At 42.7% G+C, this 26,887-nt stretch overlaps 1 protein-coding gene across 1 annotated transcript in view; it reads right to left on the bottom strand.

Moving 5' to 3' along the window:
* grin3bb (glutamate receptor, ionotropic, N-methyl-D-aspartate 3Bb) overlaps positions 1-26,887 on the bottom strand; it is a 64,421-nt gene that overhangs the window by 11,091 nt on the left and 26,443 nt on the right. The window contains exons 2-3 of the mRNA XM_082523538.1: positions 13,177-13,817; positions 1,093-2,185 (exon numbers count right to left, since the gene is read on the bottom strand). Coding sequence (XP_082379664.1) covers positions 1,093-2,185; positions 13,177-13,817 — 1,734 coding nt within the window. The remainder of the gene's footprint in view (positions 1-1,092; positions 2,186-13,176; positions 13,818-26,887) is intronic.

Below are 26,887 nucleotides of genomic sequence, written 5' to 3'. Positions count from 1 at the left end.
CCCACAGCTCGTGGCCATAGGTGAGGGTAGGGACGTAGATCGACCGGTAAATTGAGAGCTTCGCTTTTACACTCAGCTCCCTCTTCACCACGACGGACCGGTGCAGCGTCCGCATTACTGCAGCTGCAGCCCCAATCCGTCTGTCGATCTCCGGCTCCCTTCTCCCATCACTCGCGAACAAGACCCCGAGCAGCGGGAATGAGGATCAGCACCTCCAAATCTGAGGCCATGGTTCTCAGCCGGAAAAGGGTGGAGTGCCCACTCCGGGTCGGGGATGAGTTCCTGCCACAAGTGGAGGAGTTCAAGTATCTCAAACTCACCGTGTGACCGCAAATTTTGTGTGTGTGAGTGTGAAACTGATGGTGTCAGACCGGGCATGGTTAGAGGTGAGAAATGGTCGAGTTTAGTCGCCTGCTGTGTGAACACCAGGCTCCAAGTAAGACCTGGGCCTCTGTGTGAGATCTTATGCGGTGTAGCTTATATCCCCTGTTAGTGTTTTTCCTGCATCTTCATATTATTGTTGTTCCAGGATCACCATTGCAACTGACCAATTACAATGTGATGTCATAATTTGGAGGTAAAAGTCAAAAACCCCTTTGTTTATATAAAACTGTAAAAATTTCTTCAATAAATGGTAAATGTTTCAAGTGTTTTTTTAATTTTAGTTTTATTTTTAGTTTAAAAAAAATTCCTATGTGTGGGACTAATAAAGGTTTATCTTCACTTAATTAATTCATACAATATAATAAATATATTGTCAAGTTAGGTTTCATGTTAGCCAAATTTTGCTAGTGATAGTTTTTAAGAGCATTTGCTAACTTCCTGGCTAATGATAACTGAAGGTTCAAGTTGTTCTTGCCCAACTTGGCTGAAAATTTAACTGGTCCTTGACCAACATTATTATAATGATGCAGGATGCTAATCTCCAGTATGAGCCCTATATGCTGAACCAAAGGGATGCTTCAGAAATGTTTTAGTCCCTCAGGATGTCCTGTTTGCACTCTCCTTGCTCTACGTGTGATTGGAGACCAGCTGAAGATCCTGACACTGACAGCAGAACCATGACAAAATAATCTAACCTTACGGTCTCACCTTGGCATCATGGATCCCTGAGACCTCCTCAAAGGTCTTCTCTCCCACCATGACAGCAGCAAGGTTGGCGGTGTAGCTGGACAGCACCAGCAGACAGAAGATGGCCCACAAGTTCATCAGGAAGCGGCCTGTCCAGCACTTTGGGGTCTTAGAGGAGACGGTGCGCCCGAACAGGATGGCGTAGCACAGGTTGAGAGCCGATGAGTAAGAGAATACCCTCACCCGGTTGCGCCCATGAGGTGTCATCCCATAAGGACTCTTCCACTCGTAGAGCGTGAGGAAAAGTGCAGTGATGTGCAGCGCCAGGAAGATGCCCACCCACATGGACCAGTGCAGGGGCCACATGAAGGCCCCGATGGGGGCTGCTGTGTCCTTACTGCGCACCAGGATGCCCAGGCTGGTGGAGAAGAAGGGCGAAGTGAAGTCGATCACCCGGCTACGGGCAGAATTTATGCTAAATGAGGTGACAGCCATGTCTGCCAGACCATTCAGGAGATCTCCCACCAGCCCGGTCCAGCGCCCTCCCTTCCAAGCTCCATACTTTCCGTCTCCGACGATGTAAAGGTCAAACTCAAAGCCTAGGTCCTCAGCCAGCTTCTCCAGCAGGTCTATACAATAGCCATAGCAGCACTTGGTGTAGTCTCTGGGCAGCGAGCTGCTGTTCCCAACTGCCACTTCCCTGAAGTATCTCTCCAGGGTCTCTGAGCTGTTAGCGGCAGCATCCAGGCAGAATTGACCAGCCGGGCAGCTGCCCTCGTCGTCCACGTCCCGCGTGAACACGAAGGGATGTTCCACCAGGGTTACCACCCGGACCCGACTCCCTGCCACCGGCAACCCTGCTCTCCACCGGCCCCTGGTCCTCCCACCCATCCCATCCATCCTGTGGTGAGGCTTGGGTCCTTGCCACACTTGCTGGTCCTCCACCTGCAGCGAGCCATCCTCCCAGCTGCCTACTGTCACCCAGGTGGGTTGACCCAGTGCGTCCCGCCGCAGACTCCAGATATGGAATCGTTGCAGAGTAATAACCTCAGACCAATTCTGGTGGACTCGGACGGGACCGGTGAGTCCAGAGAAAGATGTGTTTGACAAAAACCTGCAGCAGAAAAAAAAAAGCGGGTTGCATGTGAGTGGGGGCAGGGCTTGTGAGCAGTGCTATTGGATCATTGTCTACTGAATTATCAGTTTTTAACTGAGAGCAGAAGAAAATGGATCACAAAATTATCAGTCAATAGGCTAATAAATAAATATGATGTATACTTTTCAAACATGGTCTCTTAATAAAAAATTACTTTCCCACCGGGATCAATGCTTGACCCCGTCTAACTTTAACCATAAAAACTAAATTTTTAATACACAGATGACCCTGATGTGTTTCCAGCTCTGATTGGTCAATATGATCGCAGACGCTATGTTTCCACCGATCATGAAGAAGTTTTTTGGTTCTACAGATAATGTAACTCATGAATCGCTGTATGGTAGGCAGGAGATTGGACCCGAAATGCAGGACTCTTAACCAGAGACGGGCAGTAACGCGTTACTGTAATCCGATTACTTTTTCAAGTAATGAGTAAAGTAAGGGATTACTATTGCAAAAAAAGTAATTAGATTACTCTTACTTTCCTGTTAGCACGCTGCGTTACTGCGTTACTAAAACCGTGACTTTTTTTGCAAGAGTGTCTCATGACAATGACGTACGCAAGTGCGACGTTCGTGGCAACAGCTGTGTGCAGATCAACAATGGATAATATGACGTGTGCGGGAGAGAGTACGACCGTGCAGCATTTAAAGCGTGGAAGTACTGACCTTACTTTGAGTTCGATTCCGTAAAAAGTGACAAAAACATTAGCGTCCGCTGTTCACTGCCTGGGAAGAAAACTTCTTTTTACAGCGAAAAAAAACCCCTAAACTTCCGAGCAAGCACCGAGAGTAGGCTGCCACAGAATGGGAAATTCACAGAGAAACTCCCAGATCCTTCCACTGACCGCTGCGACACATCTGCACCAGGGCAAACCTCCCTCCGCCTGCCCCTCTCCTGCTATACAGGTGAAAATAGAGCAACAGGACAGCTGAGTCTTTGATTTTATTTATTTTCTGTTGTGTTTTACTTGCATCTATTTGAAAGACTGAGTGTAAACACAAAAAAATATTTTATTTTATGTGCTGGAATGTGCAGAAAATAGGTTTAAATGTTAAACAAATTTCTTCCAGTCAGAGAATATTTCATATAATTAAATATAGGCTTGATGCATAAAGTTAAAAGATTAAAACTAATAAAACCAGTTTTAAAAAGAGACTTTTTCATTTGATTACATTTTATATGATGGATTATGCAGAAAAAGTAGAATTGGGATGAAAGGTCTATCACTTTATTACCTATTCATGTTGTAAATCATGTTTTTAAAAAGTAACTAATTACTTAAAACAAGTAATCAGTAAAGTAACGGGATTACTTTGTTGGGTAAGTAATTAGTTACTGATTACTTTTTTCAAGTAACTTGACCAACACTGCTCTCAACACACCTGGGTGAACTCAAAATGCAGCTTTATTGCTGACTCAAGGGAAAATGATACAAAACTATACTGGGAAAATATAAATTAAACGCACAGAGAGGCACACAAGGGAACGGACAGCATGAGGGACTGAGGGAGACTCTGACATAAATACACAGAAAACTAACAAGGAACGTAGGAGCACACAGGGAACACAGCTGACACGAATCGTGATAATAATGAGACAGGGGAAGAGCAAACACAACATGATGGACACAGACAGAGACTATCAAAGTAAAACAGGAAATACACAGAGATGTAGACCGGAGAGGGAGAGAGAACATGAGGAGCATGACAGGCTGGGGAAAACATGATGGCACAAGAACTCACACAACCATATAAATGCAGACACCCAGGTGGAGAAACAGAAGGCAACAACACAGGGGGAATACTGAACAGAATAACGTAGGAAATAGAGATGGCACGATACCACTTTTTTATGTCCGATACCGATACCGATATCATAAATTTGGATATCTGCCGATACCGATATGAATCCGATATAGTGTTTTTTAATCAACAAAACTGTTTTTTAAAATATCTTGCTGCATTTTGCAAGTCTGCAAGTTCATACTCAAGTTTAAAACAACAACTACACTAAAGCTATTCTGTTATACCTGTATACAAAAAAAATATTTCATAGTTCAGCAATACTGATCAATCTAATAAACTTAGACCTACACCATCCTCCCTATTCTGGTATTTTAAAGAGTACTTAGCGTAAATATTAAGCAACCTAACTAATAGGGTTCCAACTCCCAGCAACAACAAAAAGAAATAAATAAAAAATAAGGAACCACCCCTCACGCTCCACCTCATGATGCTTAATCGACGTAATCAACCTTAATTTGATGCAGTGTGAAAAAAAATGCACAGAAATCAATTATTTTTCAAGAAATATTAAATAGATTCAACATCTTTCTTCAACAAAATTGCAGACTGCACAGATGGTACCTTCCCAAAGTAAAAAGTACTATAGCTTACTAGGGTATATATTAGACTTAATAGTCACTATATACAGTAATTGACTTCTATTCATTTTACATCAAATTAAAACTTTGGGTGTCAGATAATTATTTATTAAAAGCTCGACATTTTAAATGAGAATAAGAAAGAAAAGTATGTCTTTGTGCCCCCTTTTCCCTGTTCATGCCCTATCGGCCCCCCTGGCTAAACTTTGCTAGATCCGCCCCTGCACAGTTACCAGCGTCAGCTACGTAGAAAAAGATCCTGGTGTAGAAAGAAATATTAAATAAATTCTAACAACAGCTTATCAAGCTTAAACGTTCTGCTGTTGTTCAGCCGCTGGTTTCCTCTTTCTGGTGCAAAGTGGGCCAAAAACAAACAAGAGACACGGACTCGCGACAGAAAAGCCGATCAGCTGATCATTTAAGCAGTTTCACGATTGAAGTAGCAGCCGGAGAGCGAGAGGCAGTCGCTTGTTAAGCTTAACGTGGGAATGCTTTACAAACATTCAGAGATGGACTTACACACTTGCTTTACTTCTCTCGGGGATAACTTTGTCGGAGATGAAATGCCAGGTTGCTAGCGAAGCTCCACATGCTATCCAGACCACCGACAGGTCCCGCATGCCACAGCCGCTCTATCACGTGATGCATACTGCTCCGACTGCTAACGTTCTGAGGTGAGTTACGGGGTGTTGCAAGTTTTGCGAGGTGCTTTCGTGATATTTAATGGATCGGATTACATTTTTTATTTTTCTCCGATATCCGATCCAGTAATTTAGGTCAGTATCGGACCGATACCGATACGTAATATCGGATCGGTCCATCTCTAGTAGGAAACCTAGAATAATCCTTAACACAATGCAGAAAATGACAAAAAGCACAGGAAACTTAAACCGCTGGGCCAAAATGACCCAGAACCATGACAATAACGTGATGTTTGTGTCAGAGATGGTTTTTAATTTGTAAATTGTCCTGTGTTTATTCTCATGTCTTTGGGGCATTTAAGTTTTCTGTGAAAGCTGTAAAAGGTTAAGTTAATGTGGAGTTTCATTGACAGAGCTCTCTGTGACAGATGTGAGCAGATATGCAGTCTTGAAGTCTTTAACCTTAAACAACCTGAACAAAGTTTAAGTGTTCTTAGATCCTCATGTTTGATGATTCTAACATTAAATGTTTCACTTCACATTTTACCTTTTCTTCTCCTGCAGCCGATAATCTGTCTGCTCTGGTTTTATCTCAGTCGAGTATAATTTAATTTACTGTGAATGTGTTTGATCTGCCTTTGTGAGGAATCCCGGTGCAGCAGCTAAACCTTTTATCCTTCTAAAACTTGCAGCTCTGTTTCATGTACACCACAGTATTTGATGCAGCTTTCAGAGTTTCCTGCAGCTCGTGTGCAACTGTTGGTTTTGGTATTTGACAAATTTTCGCTTTCACACCTTTTAGGAACTGATATTCTCATAGTAGAGTCAGTGTCTGTTTTTACTTTTTTTGTTCTATAATTTAAAAAAGTATTCATTTCATTTTTGCACACCAACTCTTGTGGTCATAAACTGTAAAATTATCTGTGTTCACATGTTTATAACTGAAAACTAAGGCAGACTGATGATATGTTTAACATGTTAACCTGTTTTAATGCAGGATTCACTTAAAGAACTGATTTCTCTGACTCAGTCAAATATGAGGAATCCAGTTTATCAGATTCTGCATCTAAACTTTGGACATCTAAAGAAAGACTGAAGATCTCATATTATTGTGTCCTGTGAAGAAGTAACAGATAAAGTTAATCTGAACAGAAAACACATCTTTAAACATGTCCAGATGTTTAACATAAAAGCTAATCATTCACTTCTTGACCCCACAAACAGCTGCCTTCATGATGCTGACAGAGGAGAAACAGCATCTCCATCTCACGTTCAATGTTAGAATAAAACTCCAGCAGACAAAGGGAAATGATCAGACAACTGAACCCAGAGCTGCTTCTGCTGGCTTTGAATCTAGGAGGACACCATTAGAAGATTGAACAAACATTAATGAAGCTCAGCTTTTAAATAAGAAAAAAATAACATAAAAGTGCCCAATCATCCAGGTAAGAAAATCCCAAAAAAGTTGATGTTGTTCATCTGGACGTAGTGTTTTCAGCAGGAGAAACGATTCATCATCATCCAAGTGGCTTCTTCAGTCTCGGCTGACTACAGGTGTGCCCAACCTTATAAATAGTACATTTATGTTATGACTGTAACTAGCCCACTGAATGACATGTCATAACCACTGATCAGCAACCACTGATCAAAGACCATGAGTACCATTCACAGAGAGTTAGGAAATGGCTGCAATCACAGCATTGTAAGAGGGTGATTGATTCCAGTCAACTGAGTTTTTTTTCTTACCCCTCCCAGTTCAAATGCATCAGACTTCCTATCTGTGGAAGGCTGTTTACCTCAGCTGCCAATACTGGATGAGAAGCATTTGCCTTGATTTACTTTTTTTTTTGCCTGTCCAGCTCAGCACTGTAGCAATCAGAATTATTGTCTCAAGGCCAAATAAAATGCCCAACGGATTTATTTTTCCAAGTGGATCATTATTGGTCCACTAGATCTTTATTATTATTATTATTATTATTATTATTATTATTATTATTATTAATTTTCTTTTATTTATTTATTTATTTTTGCTTTTAGGTTTTGACAAACACATGATTGAGGGATAGGAAAGGGAAAGACGTAGACTTAGAGAAGTTCAAGAAAAGGAGAGGGGAAAGAAAAACAGAGGGGAAGAGGGACAATGAGAAAAGACATTAAGAAGTCCACTGAATCACCTGCTGGAAGAAAAAAAAAGAAAGAAAACAAGCAAAAGAGAACAATGGAGACTACAGCAACAACCTAGATAAGACAAATATAAGTAATACTAAATAATAAATATTGAATGTTACTGAGCAGCACGCAAGACCGACAACGCACGGTATGCTTTGAAGCAGGAGCCAAGGAAGTTATAATGTGTGTCTGTGAACACGTCTGTGAGCACGCTTGTATTCAAAAGATTTCTCCATGTAACTATCTGATAGAGCAGGGGTGTCAAACTCAAATACACAGTGGGCCAAAATTAAAAACTGGAACAAGTTCGCGGGCTAACATTAATATTTATTGAAAAACAAATCTTCCTCCAGATTTAAGAATGAATCTCTTCTTATGGACTCAAACAAGTTTTTCTGAAAAACTGAATATGGAACAAGCAAAGTTTAATACTAAACAATATATATATTAGCTGTATAATACCAGTAGGCCAGCTCTAATAATAATTTGGTATGGCTTCGTATGTAGTTAGGCTGCGGGCCAAATATGGCCCGTGGGCCAGAGTTTGACACCTACTGTATGTGATAGAGAGTGTGGGGAGCCATAGCCCTGCCCCCCAGGACATGAAGCAGGCATGGAGGAGATCCAGGCCCCAGACATCTAGAGGCCCAAGGAGGACTACCGGAGGGGCAGCCGCACCATCCTCCTGGAAAGAGCTGAGGAGAGCCCCATACAGGGGGTCACCCAGCAGCTGCGGTGCAGAAGCTACAGGTGACTGCGGTGACGTGTCCGCGGGCTCTGCCGGCAGCCAGTTGCACCAGAGTGGGCAGAGCCCCGGGCCCAAAGGCCCGAGGTCAGAGAGCCCCCCACCCTCCGGAAGGAGCCCGACCGAGCCACGTGCACCAGGCCCCGTCAAGCAGCCACCAGGAGTGAGTCAGTGCATACCTGAGCACCCAAACACCAAGAACCACCAATACACCGACGGCTGAAGGCATCAGCCACCAGCAGGGAATGTGGTGGGGGGAGATAGGCCCCCGCACCTGGGGGCCTGAGATGTTCCCAGAGACGTGGAGTCTAAGACCCGACCTGACACATAGACATAGACAAACAGGCACACACAGACACAAACATGCATTCCTGCCCTCATGCACACATATACCAATAGTCAGCACTCGCCCAACATGGAGACAAAAGAAATGAACACTGTATACCTTGATTTACTCTTGATCAAACTCTTGATTAAACAAAAGGAGTCCGATATGAGTCAGAAATGAACTTGTTTATCGACATTTTCGTATGCAGCCCTGACTTCATTTCAGGAGATGAAGCTTAATGTGAGGAGGAAGAGGATGAGATTTTACTAAGGTTACTATGTTACTTGAAAAAATTTATTTGTAACTAATTTCTGATTAATTCTCCATTTTCAAAAGTAATTAGTTACTTAGTTACTTTTTAAAAACATGATTTACAACCTGAATAGGTAATAAAGTGATAGACCTTTCATCCCAATTCTACTTTTTCTGCATAATCCATCATATAAAATGTAATCAAATGAAAAAGTCTCTTTTTAAAACTGGATTTATTAGTTTTAATTTTTTAACTTTATGCACATTGCATCAAGCAAAAATTAAATTCTATGCCACAGTTTTTGACTTAAAGAAATTTGTTTAACATTTAAACCTATTTTCTGCACATTCCAGCACATAAAATAAAATATTTTTTTGTGTTTACACTCAGTCTTTCAAATAGATGCAAGTAAAACACAACAGAAAATAAATCAAATCAAAGACTCAGCAGCACTGAGTCCTGTCGTCCTTTTTTTTCACCTGTTTAGCAGGAGTGGAGCAGGCGGAGGTTTGCCCGGTGCCACAGCGGTCATGTCAGTGGGAGGATCCGGGGGTTTCACATTCCCATGGCAGCGTGCTAGGTACTTGCTCAGAAGTTTAGGGGTTTTTTTTCACTGTAAAAAGAAGTTTTCTTCCCACGCAGTGAACAGCGGACGCTAATGTTTTTGTCACTTTTTACAGAATCGAACTCAAAGTAAGGTCAGTACTTCCACGCTTTAAACGCTGCATGGTGATACTCTGTATATTATCCATTGTTGATCTGCACATGTCTGTTACCACAAGCGGTGCACATGCTTACGTCATTATCATGAGACACTCTCACAAACAAAATCACAGTTTGTGGTAGGGCTGCTCGATTATGGCAAAAATGATAATCACGATTATTTTCACTGAAATTGAGATCTCGATTATTTGGCGATTTTTATTTAACAATAACAATGTATTGAATAATGACTTTAAAGATTGTCAAAAAATAATATAAAATAGTGTGCAAATACTGATAACAGTGCAAATGTTTGCAATATAAAAAATAAATGAAAAATGTAAACATCTATGTTTAGTAAACTTTGCTACGGTGTTGCTCTGTGGTGCAGCTACAACACCGTAGCAAAGTTTACACACTATGTCTACTTGATCCACGTCTGACTCCGTGAACCATAATGTTTCCACACCACTGAAGTTTTTTTTTTACCTCTCTTTTCAACCAACAGCAGTCACTCTCCTCTCCAAATAACTTCTGCTTAGCTTTCCGAGCTTCCCTCGGGTCCTCTTAATCAGCGGTCCCCAACCCCCGGGCCTCGGACCGGTACCGGTCCGTGAGTCGTTTGGTACCGGGCCACAAAAGTTGAGGCTCAGGTGTGAAATGTATAGTTTTCAGGGTTTTTATCGGTTTTCAGCGTTATTTTGTTATCGTTTTTATCGTTTACTCGGTTTTCCTGGGTCTTTTCACGTGTGTTATGAATAAATTTTATTTTTTTCGGTACCGGTACTAGTTTTATTTTGTTGTATTTATCCGCGACACCTTAAAGGCCGGTCCATGAAAATATTGTCGGGCATAAACCGGTCCGTGGCGCAAAAAAGGTTGGGGACCGCTGCTCTTAATTGTTGTGACACGTGTTCGAAATGCAGGGAGGTGCGCTCGATTTGCCACACGGAGCAGCGCAAGAGTAAAGCACGAGGGAGGGGCTAATAATCGGCTCAGTCATTTTTAATGATCGTTGAAAGCCCAGATCGTAATCGAGATTAAAATTCGATTAATTGAGCAGTCCTAGTTTGTGGGGCAACCGTGGTTCAGGGGGTTGGGAAGCTCATCTGTAACCGGAGGGTTGCCGGTTCGATCCCCCTGCTCTCTCTGTCCTGGTTGTTGTGTCCTTGGGCAAGACACTTTACCCTACCGCCTACTGGTGTTGGCCAGAGGGGCCGATGACGCGATATGGCAGCCTCGCTTCTGTCAGTCTGTCCCAGGGCAGCTGTGGCTACAACTGCAGCTTTCCTCCACCAGTGTGTGAATGTGAGAGTGAATGAATAGTGGCATTGTAAAGCTCAACCGGTTTTTAACATGAAGCGCAAGGATCCGATCCCCCCTGTGGTGCGTCATAAAACTAAGGCACTGTGTGTGTGTATGTGTGTCTTCCTGCTGATCACAAAGTGTCATCTTTCCTCACCCTGTATATGGTGTAATCCCTTTAACGGTCCACCATACACAGGCATAGGTGAGGCCATAAAGGGGAGGAAGTTTACTAAATAAGAAAACAGAACCTTCACATAGGATGTGTCTGCAGTTAAACACTATAGCCTCCCCCACCATTCTACATGTGGGGGAGGAGACCAGAAGAATATCTAAACATACAGTTTGAAACAAGGTTTACAAATTTAAGTACAATATAGACAACTATTATCAAAATCAACCTAACAACTACCTCTGGTTGTCTCGTTCCTTCATATTTTTGTTTCTTTCTCCTTCGATGATAGCACAGGTATGATGCTTTATATCTTGAGTCTGAAGGCGCAGAAAGTAATTTAAATGTTCCTCATTCACACATGAACGCATGTAATTTCTCCTCTCCTCCGCCTTTGGCTTAGTATGTATGTGGCCGGTCTCTTGTCACCTATGTGCAAAACCATTAGGCAGACGGAAAATGTCCTTCCCAGCCAAGGATTCAAATATGGTGGAACATGGCGGATTTCGCAAACTGGCAACTGCTCGTGTGCATATTTAATAGATTAATCATAAGTCTATGTGTTAGGTTACTGATAGCTAAACTTATCAGTTTTTTGGAAGTTACACATTAATCTATTTAATAGAAAAATACTTTACTCATAAATATATCTTAAAGAATGTCTGACTGCACCTTCAAAGTCTCTCAGAGTAATGAGAAATGCTGGCACCACTTTGGATCTCATGTTCAGAAACACACCTTTGGTTAATGGCAGCAACTGGTTCAAATACATCAATGATCCCCATGAAAGAAACATTTTGGTTTCCATCAACACATTATTCTTCTGAGGCTGCTGGAGGTTAGAGAGTGTGAACTGTAATAAACTTCCTCATAAATAACAGCTAGATCCAACATGTTTATTTCCAACACACGTACTGTATATATGAATATAAGGCAGTATTAATATAAACTCCTCCTGCCTGCAGGTGTGGATGGTGTAATCAAATTCACCTGGTTTTTCCATCAAACAGTTGCTGGAGCTGAATCTCAGTGCTGACAGTAAAGCTGAAATAACTCATTAAATCTACCATAAACATTAATTGCTGCACTACTTTCTAATTATGAGAAGAATTCATGTTTAATTCTGAGAACAGAGTGATGTATCCGTTCCTTTCAGTCAGAGCAGCTTCAAACATGAGACACACAGAAGGGTGACACTGGTCTGTCGATGAGAGCTGTGTTTTATCTCAAATGCTGAATCTGGGACGATCTTCGGCTGCATTCGAGCCTCTCTGTACAGTCTGCATATTGACGCCTACCTCTGCAGAGGCTTTAATCCTGTTACAGTTTCCTTCTTATCGGCTCTGCCTCCAAACGAGCTCAGCTACTGTGTTTGTGACAGCCTCCTTTGTTTCAGCAGTGCTTGCTTCATAGTTCAGTCACGTTCCAGAAGGTTAAAGGTCATTTATCACCAATAATTGATAAATCAGAATCAGAATCAGAATCAGAATACTTTATTGATCCCTGGGGGAAATAATTTTTTGTTACAGTGCTCCATTTTAAACCAACATTAAGACAAGACAGACAATAGGGGTCCAGGAGTCCAATGGGGCTTTTAATAAGATTGTAATTCCTCTGTAATTAATGGAATTTGAATGCATTTCAATGCAATTGATGGAACTTCAATGCAATTGCATTTTACAGTACAGTAGAGACAAACTATACTGTAGTTAATTTTAAGTACTGCATAATTTCTTGGTTATTTTGGAGAAAAACAATATTTCCCCATCTTGCATCTTAAGCACACTTTGCTTTTCAGGGCTTGGGTCGTATTATAAAGTGTTACTCAATGTTTTTTAATTAACTTGATAATTAAATAAAATTATTTTGTCTCCGTAAGGGAAACTTCTAAACCATCAGCATGGCAGACTGAGGCACAGACTGATGAAAAATGATTTCTTCTGTGCTTTTTTTGAAACAGATTTACATAAAACTGTATTAAGTATGAAGAGTCAAAGCTCTAAATGATCAGGCCTGCTCCATGTGACTACCTTACTGTAAGTCTTCAGCTTCAGGTGTGCTCTAAGATGAAGTCCACCTGGTCCTCCCTGTGAATCCACAGCTCTAAGAACACTGGGAGAGTAAAATCTTTTCTTTGGGTTGTGATGTTTTTTGTCCTTGCTTAAATAGCTATGAAAACATCAAATCGAGAAAGGTGAAACCAATTCTGTGATGATATCTAAACTGAGAGACTAAAGTGTCCTCTTACCTGGACAGGTACTGTCCTGAGGTCAGCAGCTCGTGCTTGTTGGGTTTGTCGTAGCAGTTCATCGTGTTCTGGATCAGAGCCAGGTCTGGCCTCACCGCAGTCGCCGCAGCAACAGCCCTGGTGATGAGCTGCAGGGCGTCTCTAACGTAGTAGTCAAGCGGTTTCCGTTCCACCTCACCGTAGGCCAGTAGGCCAAGCGGCAGCCCGATGGTGTGCAGCACGTCGGGGCTGAGCGGCTGACCCAGCACCCAGTGTACCATGGGTAACGTCAGGCCCAGGTCCTGGGCGCTGCGCAGCACAGCCGCTGCGCACTGCGGGTCGGCCCCGAACAGCAGCACTGAGGCTGGTGAGGCTTGGTTCTGCCGGAAGTGTCGAGACAGGAAGTCGTGGATCTGCGTGTCATCGTGAGCCAACTGCGTCAGGTTCAGCAGGGCTCGCAGGTGCCAGGTGACCCTCCTGCCGCCCTCCCACGATGCACTGCTGTGATGGTCTAGGAGCTGCAGAAGACCCCGAGCCTCCTCCCAGCCCCGACACAGCACGGCGGTCCCCTCCCGCCAACCGGACCGCTGCAGAACAGTCAGCAGCAAATCAGACAGACCGGACTCTGGAACACCCGTCACCATCTGCAGGTGGAACTGGTTCTGGAGGAGAACAGTTTTAGAAAGGAGAATATCAATCAGGATCAGTCAGTCCTGTTCGTGTCTGGAAGTTAAATCTGTTACTAAAGAGCAACGCTCCACAAACCCACACAAAACCACCAAGAAACAGCTTCCTGTTTCAAACCATCAGAGGAGAACATCAGAGAACAGACTCTGGTTTACATGTTCAGTTGGTCTTGGAAAAAAAAATCTGATATGCTTTTATTTCTGAAGTGTGAACAGATTGTTAGTGACATGAAAACTGTGAACCGATTCCTACGAAGTCCTCACAAAAGTTTATACATGACACACAAAACATACAGCAGAACATACATTCATTTAAAACAGCTTCCTGTGGGTTGAAGCAAACTAACGGAGGAGGGCACCTGTGCTGCTCATTTCCAGCTCCACCTTTTGATTCCTCTGTGGCCACTTCACATGTTTCCACAAGACCCGAGTGTTACTTCAGCGTGTGCGTTTGTTTTTGTTGTTTACACCACATTGCCGGGTGTTCACACTGTAACATGAAGACCTCCCTGCAGGTGTGTTCAGGTATGATAATCAGTCCTGCCGTGACCTTTGAGCCAGGCACTCACCTCAAAGCTGCTGATGTCTCAGCTCAGGTGCGGCTGCAGGTGATCAGTTTATCACCTGCAGCCGCTGATGCTTGAAACCATCAGACAGCTGGAGGCAGATCAAAGAGATGCTGCACTCTCTGTTGCTACGGTGATGCAGGACACGTCCTCTGTCCGTCACTGTGACGATGCACTGACAGGCGGAGCTTTAAGGATTTGAAGTGTCAGACCTGCGAGAACAGAAACGTTGGATTGGCCGTCAGGTCGACACCTCGCTTTACTGCAGTTCACCTCCAAATACGCAGCAGCATGAGGTCACCTGAGGTCACCTGAAGTCAGGACAATGTTTGGTTTTGAACAGATAAGGTTTCTGGGTACACTGTGATGTCATTTCCTGTTTTTACTCTCAGCAGTTTCAAAGGACCACGAAGAGTTCATTTTAAGAATGTTTAAGTTTGAGGACTGTGGCCACGCACACAGTCACACGACGTCACAGATCAGAGACGATCCTCGCTTCAGAGCCATGAGATCACAGCAGAATAATTGGGTTAAATCTGAGTTGAGACACCTGAAATCAAGAGGAGGATGAAGAGGAGAAGGAGACAAAAGCAGTTTGCTCAGGAAGATGATGATGATGATGATGATGATGATGATGATGATGAAGAGCCCAGTGAATATGCAAGTTCCTGAGCTCCAGAAAGTTTTGTGCGGACTGCAGCATGAAACGTTTCCTGAGGAGAAACAAAAAAGCAGCTGATTTTACTCGTTTCACTCCCAGAATAAAAGCAGCCCTACAGGGTCTACCTGTCCTAGGGCATCATGGGAAATGCAGGAAATCACAGATGGAAGCAAAAGGGCCGTGACGCTTGAATTTTTAAAACATGAACTCGTAATCCTCGGAACAAAGGGTCATTTCCCGTTCCCGATGGGATCAAATTGTCAATCCTCTCAACTGCATCTGGAAACGTTTCTGTGTGTGTGTGTGTGTGTGTGTGTGTGTGTGTGTGTGTGTGTGTGTGTGTGTGTGTGTGTGTGAAACACACTGTGTAGTGTTTTTCGTGTTTGTGAGTCTGTGTGATGTTAATCGCAGCTGCACAGATTTAACCACTGGACCACTGGATGTGTGTGATGGAGGAACAATGAAACACACACACACTGATCTGCAGTGTGCGCACAAACAGGCTGTGATTTAAACTTAGATCACTCTGAGCAGAATGCTGCTCGCTTCTTCATTTCAGAGGTTGTCAGGATGTCAGATGTTCTTCCTTTCATGAACATTTTGTGATCTCAGTACAGAAACCACAATATGAGAAAGAACACTTAATAAAAACACTAAATATAAACGTCATCGCCTCTAACTCAGACATTTGTCCACGACATTCGCCTGGGATCAAACGTATCTGGGATAAACCTGGACCCGAGTTTTGATCTTCTGCTGAGCCTGCAGGTGCACCATGAAAAACTCATGAGACATCAACCACCAATGAGATCCTGACGCTGAGCTCCAGGTGCTAAATAAATGTATTCAAACACCTTAACACTGGCCGAGTGTGTTTCAGACTACGTCTACACTAATCCAGATAAAATTCAAAACAACGTTTTTGTCTAAAAACACTCCGCGTCCGCACTATAGTTTTCAGGTTTTTTTTGTTTCCGAACAGTTGTTCATCCACACTGAAACGACAGAAAACACTTACATTGCTGTATTGTGCATGCGTGAAACGTAAGACAATTCGGCCTGCCTCATTTCTGTCTGCGGTTTATTTACTTTCTGCCTCTTAGAAACGTCGCGGCAAAATGTCGAGGAAAAGAACCACGTTTTTTAAATGGACTGACAATAGGACTGTCAAAATTGAGACCAAACAAAACAACTGCTGTATAATGCTCTCCACTATCTTAGTTTAGTTGGTCACATGACTGCATCATATGACTAAAATGCATCATTGTTTTCGAAAAGCTCCAGGTTCACAGTCCACACTGTGACGCAAAAACCAAATGTATCCGCTTTGGAGAGCGTTTTCAAACACCTCCGTTTTCCATGACCAAAAACTCCATCTCAGGGTGGACTGAAGGTCAAAACTGAGAGAAAACGATACGTTTTCAAACGAAAACGTTTAGTGTGGACATATTCTCAGTGTTTCTGACTCACCTGGATACAAGTGGTATTTTTCAGCACGGAGCTGCAGCTCTCTGCAGCTTCTCCACCTTTCTCCAGGCAGTGCAGGTGCTGGTGAAGCTGAAGTGTTAACTCTGAGGTCTGTTTGTTATTTTGGAGCCGTCAGGCTGTCGGCTCCCTGCAGACTTAAATGAGGCCATCCCGGCATTTCTGACCAGCCGCTTGGATGATAACTTGTCATCCTACAGGAGAACTGCGAGAAGAACAAACCTACCCTCTCTGATTTACAGAGTGAAACCTGAGATCATCTCCTGACAGGAAACACAGATGAGACCTTAAACACACCATCAAACTCTGAGGAGTTTCTGTTTCGAAAGCTAAAGCTCACCGAAGAGTCGCTAAGACCAATGTGAATGTTTCATTATTCAACTGAGCGTTAACAGCAATGCGGAAGAAAAACTGTGACGTTTTAGGTGATGGAGATATGCAGCTGCTCCGAGTCTGAACAAAGTCAATCAATAAAACACAGAAATGAGATCAAAGCACACACTGAATAAAAGATGAAAACGAGGAAATAAAAAGACAGCAGAGATGAAAGATTCACAGCTGAAACACAAACTGAGTTCATTTACAGCCAAACATTAGAAACCCACATCTGACTGAAGCTAAACATAACAGATTCAACAAGAAGCATCCACCACAGCGACAAAGCAGGAAGCAGGACGGGTCGCTTTACAGAGGAGCTGCTGAGAGAGTCTCAGATCATTCTGCGTTTCACCGAGGAAGGCGTTATTGATTGTCATGTGCAGCAGAAAGAGGAGCATCATCAGCATAGAAATTAAACTTTGATGAGGAACACCCAGCCTGAACTTGGTCCTTTCAGAGAGGATGGGGGAAAAAAATCTTTCTAGCATTCTGAATTGACCCACTGCAACATCGAGAGCTGGCCAGAGGAGTGATGAAGCTCAGGACAGCCTTTTTTCCAGCCAGCCAAAGCAGAGTTTTAGCTTTGGGGGATAAAAGACATGTTTTTACACATGTCAGAAATACATTTTCAAGTACTTTATATTGTGCTTACACCTAACCCATAATCACACAGTTTAAACCAGGGTAAAAATGATGTGGTAGACTCAAAAGAACAACACAAATCAGTAGAGTGTCACAATGGGACACGCCGCTAAGGAAAAACGAGGTAAAAACTAAACTAAACCTACACTGGGAGCAGCTAAACGACTATGACATTTAGAACATGAAACAAGAATATGAAATTGAACAGGAACATGTGAAACATGAACGTAAAGAAAACTAAATCTGACGTGAGTATAAACTGTTTATACAGTTTAGGTTATAGGTTTATACTGTATTATATCAGTGTTGACACATCAGTACTTAGACGTGGAGCAGCATTGGCGCCTGTGTTTGGCTTTGCCGCCACTGCTACAGCTCATTGGAGGCGACAGTGTAGTTTTTCACTGTCGTCACTTGTTGTTTGCAATATAATTTTTGCTCTTTTGTATTCTGACTTTGCTTCTGCTGCTTTAATTTATGATCGGGATACACTGTTAAACATTAAAGACACAATGGAGAGCTACTGTGACAGCTGGGACAGCTACAGAAAAACGTTTCCTCCTCCTCTGGTGTGTTCCTCACCTGATTGCGTGCTACTGTGAACAACCCGCGGCATTTCTACCCTCAAGAGACGAAAAAGAGGAACGAGGGCCGGCGTCCAGGTCCAACGTTCGCTCTATAATGAACAAATCATTTATTCTAAATGATTTTTTTTTATTAAAGAGTCTCTAGATTTTATGTGTCTGACTGAGACGTGGCAGCAAAATAAGGATTATTTTGCTGTCCACTTAAATGAAATCTGCCCGTCTGGCTGTTCTCTCATTGGAACTCCGCGTCTTTTAGGACGTGGTGGAGGACTTGCTGCTGTTTACCAGGACAGACTCATATGCAAACTGATGACCTCGGGCTTCTTTTCTTCATTTGAGTCACAGATGATGAAGGTGGGTTCTCTGAAAACCTTTTACTGTATTTTAATCTATTGACCTCCTGGACCTGCTGGGGCCTTTCTAACTGAATTTAACGACCTTCTGACATTGATCATTAAACTGGAGAAGGTTGTAATATTGGGAGACTTAAACCTTCATATTGATGACACTTCCTGTAACACTGCTGATGAGCTCATCACTATCACTGAGTCTTTTAACTTTAAGCAGCATGTTTCCGGCCCCACACATACAAAGGGCCACACTCTTGATCGTGTTTTCTCCCTGGGTTTAAATATACATGATGTATGTGTGGAAGATGTCCATGTGAGTGACCATAGTTGTATATTCTTTAATTTGTCATTTTACGTGGATCCTTCACCTCCTAAATTGATGATCCAAAGGCGGATTATAAACCAGGATGCTGCTAGAAGGTTCTCTGCCATGTTTGTCCCTTGAATGGCTCAAAATGATATCGATTCACTTATTTTGTCTTTTAACAATCAATGTAAATCTATTTTAGATACGGTGGCACCTCTGAAACTAAATGTTGTCCATTCTTCAAATTTCTGTCCTTGGATAAATGAAAATATTTGAAATTTTAGGAGATATTGTCGCAGATTAGAATGTTTATGGAAGGCTTCCAAGCTTGAGGTCCATAAGGTACATCTCAAGGAATCAATTTTCTCACTTAACGACATGATAAAAAATGCCAGAACGGAATATTTTGCTAATCTAATAGCTTCAAAAAAGAAAAATCCCAGAGTATTGTTTGATACAATTAAAAACATTGTCTCTCCTGACATTCCTCGTGTACCAGTCTATACTAAATGTGATTGTAATGACTTTTTAAACTATCTTGTTAATAAGGTTGCTGCTGTCAGGTCTAATATTTCTCCATCATCCTCTCAGTATCACACTGACACGTTGCTTACCTCTGATATCTGGTCCTCTTTTACTCCTGTTACCTTACAGGACATCAGTGCTCTGCTTGGTTGAATGAAACTGACTTCAAGCCACCTTGATGTACTTCCTCCATCATTTTTCATTAGTGTGTTTGACTCTATTGGCCCCTGTATTCTGGAAATAATTAATACTTCTCTTTATACTGGCTCAGTTCCCAGCTATTTTAAACAAGCTATTGTTGAACCAATATTAAAGAAACCAAATTTGGACCCATCTCTTCCAAGCAGTTACAGGCCAATATCTGGACATTTTCCAGTCTGGTTTCCGCAAATTGCACTCCACTGAAACTGCTTTGCTTAAAGTGTCTAGTGACATTCTGATGGCAGCAGACACTGGAGAGTACACTGTTCTGGTTATGTTGGATCTCAGCTCTGCTTTTGATACTGTTGATCACAGCATCATGATAAATAGGCTGAAGGACTTGTTTGGGATTACTGGTGTTGTTTTAAAATGGTTTATGTCGTATCTATCTGAGAGATCCTTTACTGTCTGTATGAATCATGTGTTGTGGGAAACATCAGTTCTGCCTTCTGGGGTACCTCAAGGATCTGTTTTAGGTCCTATTCTCTTTTTGCTGTATATACTCCCTCTAGGCCAAATTATCAGATGTTACAATATTTCATCTCTATGCTGATGACATTCAGTTGTACTGTTCTTTCAAAGCTTCTGAGTTTTATAAATTGTCTTGTTTAAATAATTGTCTGTCAGAAATCAAACAATGGTTAAATGACAATTTCCTTCAGTTAAATGCAGATAAAACAGAAACTTTGATTATTGCACCTGATCACATGCTCTCAGAAATTAGGCAGCATATCAGTTTTTTAGACCCTTCATTTCAGTCGAGTCTCAGAAACCTAGGTGTTATATTTGACAGTTCAATGTCTCTTGAGAAACAATCTAAACAACTTGTCCAGAACTGTTTTTATCATTTAAGAAACATTTCTAAACTCAGACTACTGGTGTCAAAGGCAGAACTTGAGATGATTATTCATGCTTTTATCTCTTCTCGTTTGGATTATTGTAACGGTCTTTTTACATGTCTCAACAAATCAGCTCTGGATCGCCTTCAGTCTGTACAGAATGCAGCGGCAAGACTTTTACCTGGTACAAACAAGAGGTCACACATTACTCCAGTTTTGGCTTCTCTTCATTGGTTGCCAGTAAATTTTAGGGTTCATTTTAAAATTTTAGTTGTAACTTTTAGAGCTCTGCACGGTGAAGCTCCCCAGTATATCTCTGACCTGTTGAAACCTCATGCTTCATCCCGAGCACTTAGGTCTTCAGGTCAGAGGCTACTGGTGGTCCCACGTACTAGATTTAAAACACGTGGGGATCGGGCTTTTCAGGCACTGGCACCTAGGCTGTGGAACTCTCTGCCGTTGTCTTTACGCTGTCTAGACTCCACTGACTCCTTTAAAAAGCAGCTGAAGACATTTTTATACAAACGGGCTTTTAATTAATTTTAACTTGTATGTCTGATCTTATTGTGAAGCACTTTGTGATTTTTATCTGTGAAAATGTGCTATATAAATAAATTCTACTTACTTACTTAAACAAAAAGATTCTGTGACATAAATAGACGACCCGTCAAAGAACAGAAGGAGACTTAAATACACAAGAGGGTAATGAGGGAAGTGGGAACACCTGGGGAGACACAGCTGACACGAATGAACGTGACGCCACAGGGGAAGTAAAACAAAACACACTGAACATGGAAACACCAGACTCTCGAAGTAAAACAGGAAACATGGAGAGACGTTGACATGACGCACAAGCTTGACAACATGAAACACGCAGACAAGAAACACATGACAGACTGACACAGAAGACAGGAAAAGACTCACAAACACAGGGACATGGATGAAACCTAAACTAGACTAAAGACAACTAAATTCTAACTAAAAAATAGCACAAGAACTTAATATATTTCCAAAATAACATAAGAAACCAGTTTATCAGTTTATATTTGAAGGTGGTTAGCTCTATAGTGTCTAGTGGTTGGAAATCAGCAATGCAGGTTGTGAATTATCTGCTTAGATTTTGCTGAATTCACTTAGTCCAGAAAGCAGCAGCAGGTTCAGTTCACAGCCACACAGCTTCTTGTTCCTGCTGTTGTCAGCCTCATCACACACCTGATAGAGTACAGTTCATCTGGTTTGGTCTGTAAGTTACTGACAGAATCCAGAAAGAACAATCACAGGTTGACAGACGAGCCTACCTGTAATCTGCAGACATTTGCCTCACTTTGAGTCGATCGTAAGGTTTTGGTGGATGTGATGACTCTTCTCAGGGCAGCATGCTGGAGATGCCATGAGGCTGATATAAAAGATACCCAGGTATCAGCTCAGTCTCCTTTCATGTTCTCAGGCTCACGTTGTGTTTAACTGAACATCAGAGTTTTGTGTGTTTCAGGCTTGTCTGAATGAAGCCATGGGATGAAAACAGTTTGATCCCTCTGACCTCTGTCTCTCTGGGAAACTCCAGTGGGCTTTCAACAGTTGGCTCTGATCCCTGTCCCCCCACCCGGATCGAACCAAGGCAGCAGCGCAGATTAAAACAAAGCCCGCTGTTTCCCCCGGGCTTCGTGCTCCGTTAAAGCATGTTTTATCAGCTACGCTCAGAGCTGCAGCAGCCTGTCTCTTTGTCCTGAGGAGCCTGAATGCATTGTGGTTCAACAACAGAAACACATCAGCACTGGGAGGAAAACAGAGGCCGGCGGCCCCAGTCCGACCTTCAGAGAGATGACATGCGGTCGACAAACTTCTGCTGCACCCGACCACAACGATTAGCAATAAAAGTGCACAACAGGTCCAGTTCATTTTATTGATTTCTGCAGCCACTAGCCATAGCTGTTAGATGAGGCATCTTGATCATCACCTTCAGCTCAGAGGGTCCTTCTTCAGTTTGACCGACTGATCTGCACTGATGTGAGGGAAGGAGACTGGGCTTTTGACCTGTGTAAGTCTTTTATTTCTGCCTCATACGCTCCACCATCACTCACAATCATTTCACATGTCATTCAAACTAAACGGCTTCTAACTCGACCCTTTCACACACGACAACATGACAAAGACAAGAAAAATCTGAGACAGTCGAGCAGGCAAGTGTACTGGGAGAGTAATGACCTGATGGGAAACCAGAACATAGACAGGAAGTAGAACTAGCAAAAATAAAACAGGAAATGGTGAGTCTCTTTGGGTCATATTTCAGGAGACAAGTTTATCTTCAGCATCACTTCTCCCTCTGATCTGAGACCTGATTAAACAAAAAGTCAGCAGGTGAATGTTCTACACAGCAACCTGAGCTCGAACTGAGACACCAATGAAGCTTCATGAAACAGTTCACCTTCTGCAAGAACCATCAACAAGCTTTAACCACAGGGTTCCTCACAGAGAGGCATTCAGGAACATCAGTTCAGGAACTGTTCAGACAGTGGTGACTGTAAATAATGGCGGTTAAATAGAGCGACTGAGTAGATGACAGAGTTGATTTTTCTGTTCTTTCTGGTGAAAGAAATGGAGCCAATCAGTCTAACGAGCTCTCTCTCTCTCTCTGTGCTAATGTTGCTGGCTCGTCCATGACGACAGATTTATCATGTCACAAAATGCTGAGTCGACCAAGAGATGAACTCATTCTTCTGAATTACAGTGAGCTGAAAGGTGGATTGGTTTAAACTGTTTACAGCTTGATTTAATACATTTATCCGAGTGCCACTGCAAGAACCGTCACAGGTTTTAGTTGGAGGAGCGGCGCTTGGCTCGGAGCTCTGTAGCATCGAGCCAAAAGTGTTAAAGATGGATTTGAGAGAAATTGTTCTGTATCAGTACACTGCAGTAAGAAGCCCTGCTGGCTGTCAGTGAACGCCCCCTCGGTGATGTTAGGTGTGTTCCTGTTGGTCCTGGTCTGAGGCCCTGAATCACACTGACTGCTGCGCAACATTCAAGCCAGAGATGAGCTGATGCAGTAACACCGAGGAGTATTTAGAGCTTTGCTGCAGTAAAAGTACAAATGCCACAGAATGAAAATACAGCAGTACAGGTCACAGTCCTGGGTAGTAAAGTTCTGTCAGCGTTCAGTTTTGTGCTTTTCTAAGCGCTTAATGTGCACTGATAGATTATAGAAAGTCAGGCTGTTTTCAGTTTGTGAGGTTTCCAGCTCATCCAGAGATTTTTAAAAAGATTAGAGTGGAAAAATGAGAAAGTGCACCTCACAAACAATGCTGGACTGGATTTAAGAGCACAGTGTTCACCTTTGACCTCTTTTCTGTAAGCAGGTTTGAACCAGATGCTGTGAGACTGCAGACCAGTAATGTCTGCTGAGGTTTTTATGCTATCACAGACTGTATATAAAAGATGGTGCCACTGCGACATCTCCTGGTGTTCTCTCACATTGAGCTCTCACATTGGGTGTTGATCCAAAACTTTTCCTGTATTCGCAGAACTAACACAAGCTGAAACTTGGCTTTATGCTTTGTGTGAACACACCATCAGAGATAGAAATCCTAGAATTTCAATCAGAACTCGAACTCAGCTTTCTTGGATGGTCTGTTACTACAGTAACCTTACAGCAGCCATATTATTGGCCACATGATGTTATTAAAAATACTCCAAAAGGCTCAAACAGAACAAACACAGGCCAGAGGTCCAGTTCAGGTGAAGACAGCAAACAGCTAGCAGCTACAGCCACCTGTGTCACCATCCACCTGTCAATCAAAGAGGCCACACCCCTTAATAAAGTTTATACAGGTGAGTTATGTTATGGAAACATTCTCTCCCTGTGCAGTTGTTTGAAGAGGGAAATTATCTATAGAAACCAAAGCCCCAGAAGCTCCAGACAAATGTAAAGTGAGATTATCCAACAGGAAGTATAGAATAGAGTAGAATAGAGTAGAATAGGCTTTTATTGTAATAACAACAAAATTATGTGTGCTCCATGCCATCTGTGCAGGAATAAAATATAAATAGTAGACAGCAGGCATACATAACAAACAGGACAAATATATACAATCAAGAGCAAAGGCACACAGTGGAAAGCAAAGTGCTCGGAATCAGTGCAAAGAAAAAGAAGACTGAGTAGTCCGCATGTGAGTGGCCTGAGTGATCGGGGTTACTCAGACTGTGGGCACCCCTGCCCCTAACCCTAACCCCAACCCTTAACAGTCCGAATGGCCCAGGGGAAGAAGCTGTTAGTGAGTCTGGAGGTGTGGGATCTTACTAACCTAAGTATTTTGTGCTATAGGGTCTACCTTACAATATAAAGCGCCTTGAGGCAACTGTTGTTGTGATTTTGCGATGTATAAATAAAACTGAATTGAATTAGAATTATGGAAGGAAATCAGCTGACGCATCAGCTGATGTGTGCAGCTCTGAGATCAGCCCCTCCTTTTACACTGTCATGGCTCTGCCCATTTAACCCACAGTCTTCAGCTCCACTCCAGTGTTTTCTACAGTCATTGGTCCTTACACTCTGCAGCGCTGAGCTCTGATCTATTCCAAGGTTTATTGGCGAGGCAGGGAAACTTCCTGTCTCATTCTGAGGCCTCATTTCACTAAAAGCTCAGCAGACCCGAATCCAGCGCCTGATTGAAGGGGACAAACGGATCAATCAGTCCCCCTGGCTCTCGCCGAGTCCACATCCATCACATCGGCTGCAGAGTACATCACGCTGTCGCTGTTTACATTCTACATTAGGTAATCACTGCCCCACCAATCACATGGGCCCACAGCCAGATGGATGTCACTGGCTCCAGCTCATCAGGAACAGGTAACAGATCAGATCTGGGTCAGCAGCTTCGAGCAGGAGGAGGTGCTCCATGTGCCGCCACCTGCTGATGTCTGAGGCTGGGTGGAGGTCAATGGTCAGCCGCCACCTGCTGATGTCTGAGGCTGGGTGGAGGTCAATGGTCAGCTGATTTTTACCTGGAATTAAAGGGCTGTTGCATGCTGGGAAAATTTAGCAGCCAGGTAGGTAAGTCTCAGCAGACACACACACACGTACACACACAATGATTTTGCAGCATCTGATTGGATGAGCACAAATGAAAACACAAAGAAAGATGTAACTTATATAAACCTGAAGATGTGACAACACGACTGAGACAGAGGGTAGGATCCGAATAATTAGGAACTGAGAAGTCAGAGACAAAACTAGCTCCTCTGACCAATCAGATTTCAGGAAAGTGTCATCATCCCTCACACTCTGGGAGTCAGAGGATCTGAGGATCCTGATAATCATCAGGAGGAAACACAGAAACTTTATTTTTCTTGTGGCTACAAATTTAAATAAACTTTATTGTTCCAAGAACTTAAATATCTCACTGTGAACTCTCTCTTTGATAAATGTACCGCACATGCTCACAGACTATTTAACTCTGGGATTACGTATCGAGCATAAAACGTTCATGTGACCTGCCTCCTGCACGCTCTAACCAGGAGCTTCCACAAAACAAAACAAACCAGTGAGAGATGCCGTCCTAAAGTGTTCTACCTCTTAGAGAGCTCGTGAAGGAGCACAGCTTGAGACAAAGAGCTGATTTAAACGAGCTTGCTGTCAACACTCTGTCAAAACTCCATCTCCTAACATGACTGACTGTCAGATACATTTTTAATCTGATCAGCTCAGGAACCTGACAGAAGGTAAAAAAATGAAACATTAAAAAGGTTTCAGACTTCGACCTGCAGCTGTCTGTTTTTCTGGTAAAATAATTTAATTTATATGTTGCTATTATCACTCTGTGACCGCAGCTCACAGTGAAGATTTAAGCTTGTCTCCTGTTGCTGCCACACTGCACTCCAGTTTCCTCTGTCCTCGCTGTGTAACGCTTTCAGCTGCTTTTTGTTGTCACTCAGCTCAGACTGATCTGACTTCCTGTGAGTTTTCCTCTTTGATGCTGTCAAACTCTCATCCAGTCTGAATTATTGATGATGTGTGACGCCTCCTGGTGATTACGGTGCTCTTTAAAAAAAGGCATCGGGCTTTGGGATGATGGTGAGTGGATAGTTGTAGTGTTTCTGGGTCTGTGAGCTGATGGCTGAGGTGAGAGGCAAGGTGAAATTTCAGCTGTACTGTGACAGATGCATTAACTGCTGCAGCATCACCTCATTTGACGAAGAGGAGGCAGATCAAAGAGGAAACATCTGCAGGCTGAGAGGATCCAGAAAAGAGTTTAACTCTGGGGATGAAACCACTGCTCTTCATCAGTTCTCAGAACCAGCAACATGAAAAACTCCAGCAGAGATACCATCACACCACAAAATGCAGCACACGCCAGAGATTCCCAACCAGGGTTTATTTCTGCAGACACCGAGGAATGTGTAAGGGGGAATGAATGATTCAGTGAATGTGAGCAAGAATAAATTCCAGATGAGACGCTGGTTTAAGGCTGATATTTGTAGATTTACAATAAGCAAAAAAATTCCTTTGCAG

This window comes from Aulonocara stuartgranti (assembly GCF_965226115.1).
Source record: "Aulonocara stuartgranti genome assembly, chromosome: 23".
Classification (NCBI taxonomy): Eukaryota; Metazoa; Chordata; class Actinopteri; order Cichliformes; family Cichlidae; genus Aulonocara; species Aulonocara stuartgranti.
The sequence above is the reverse complement of the archived record's forward strand: the minus strand, read 5'-3'. Positions and strand labels throughout refer to the sequence as shown.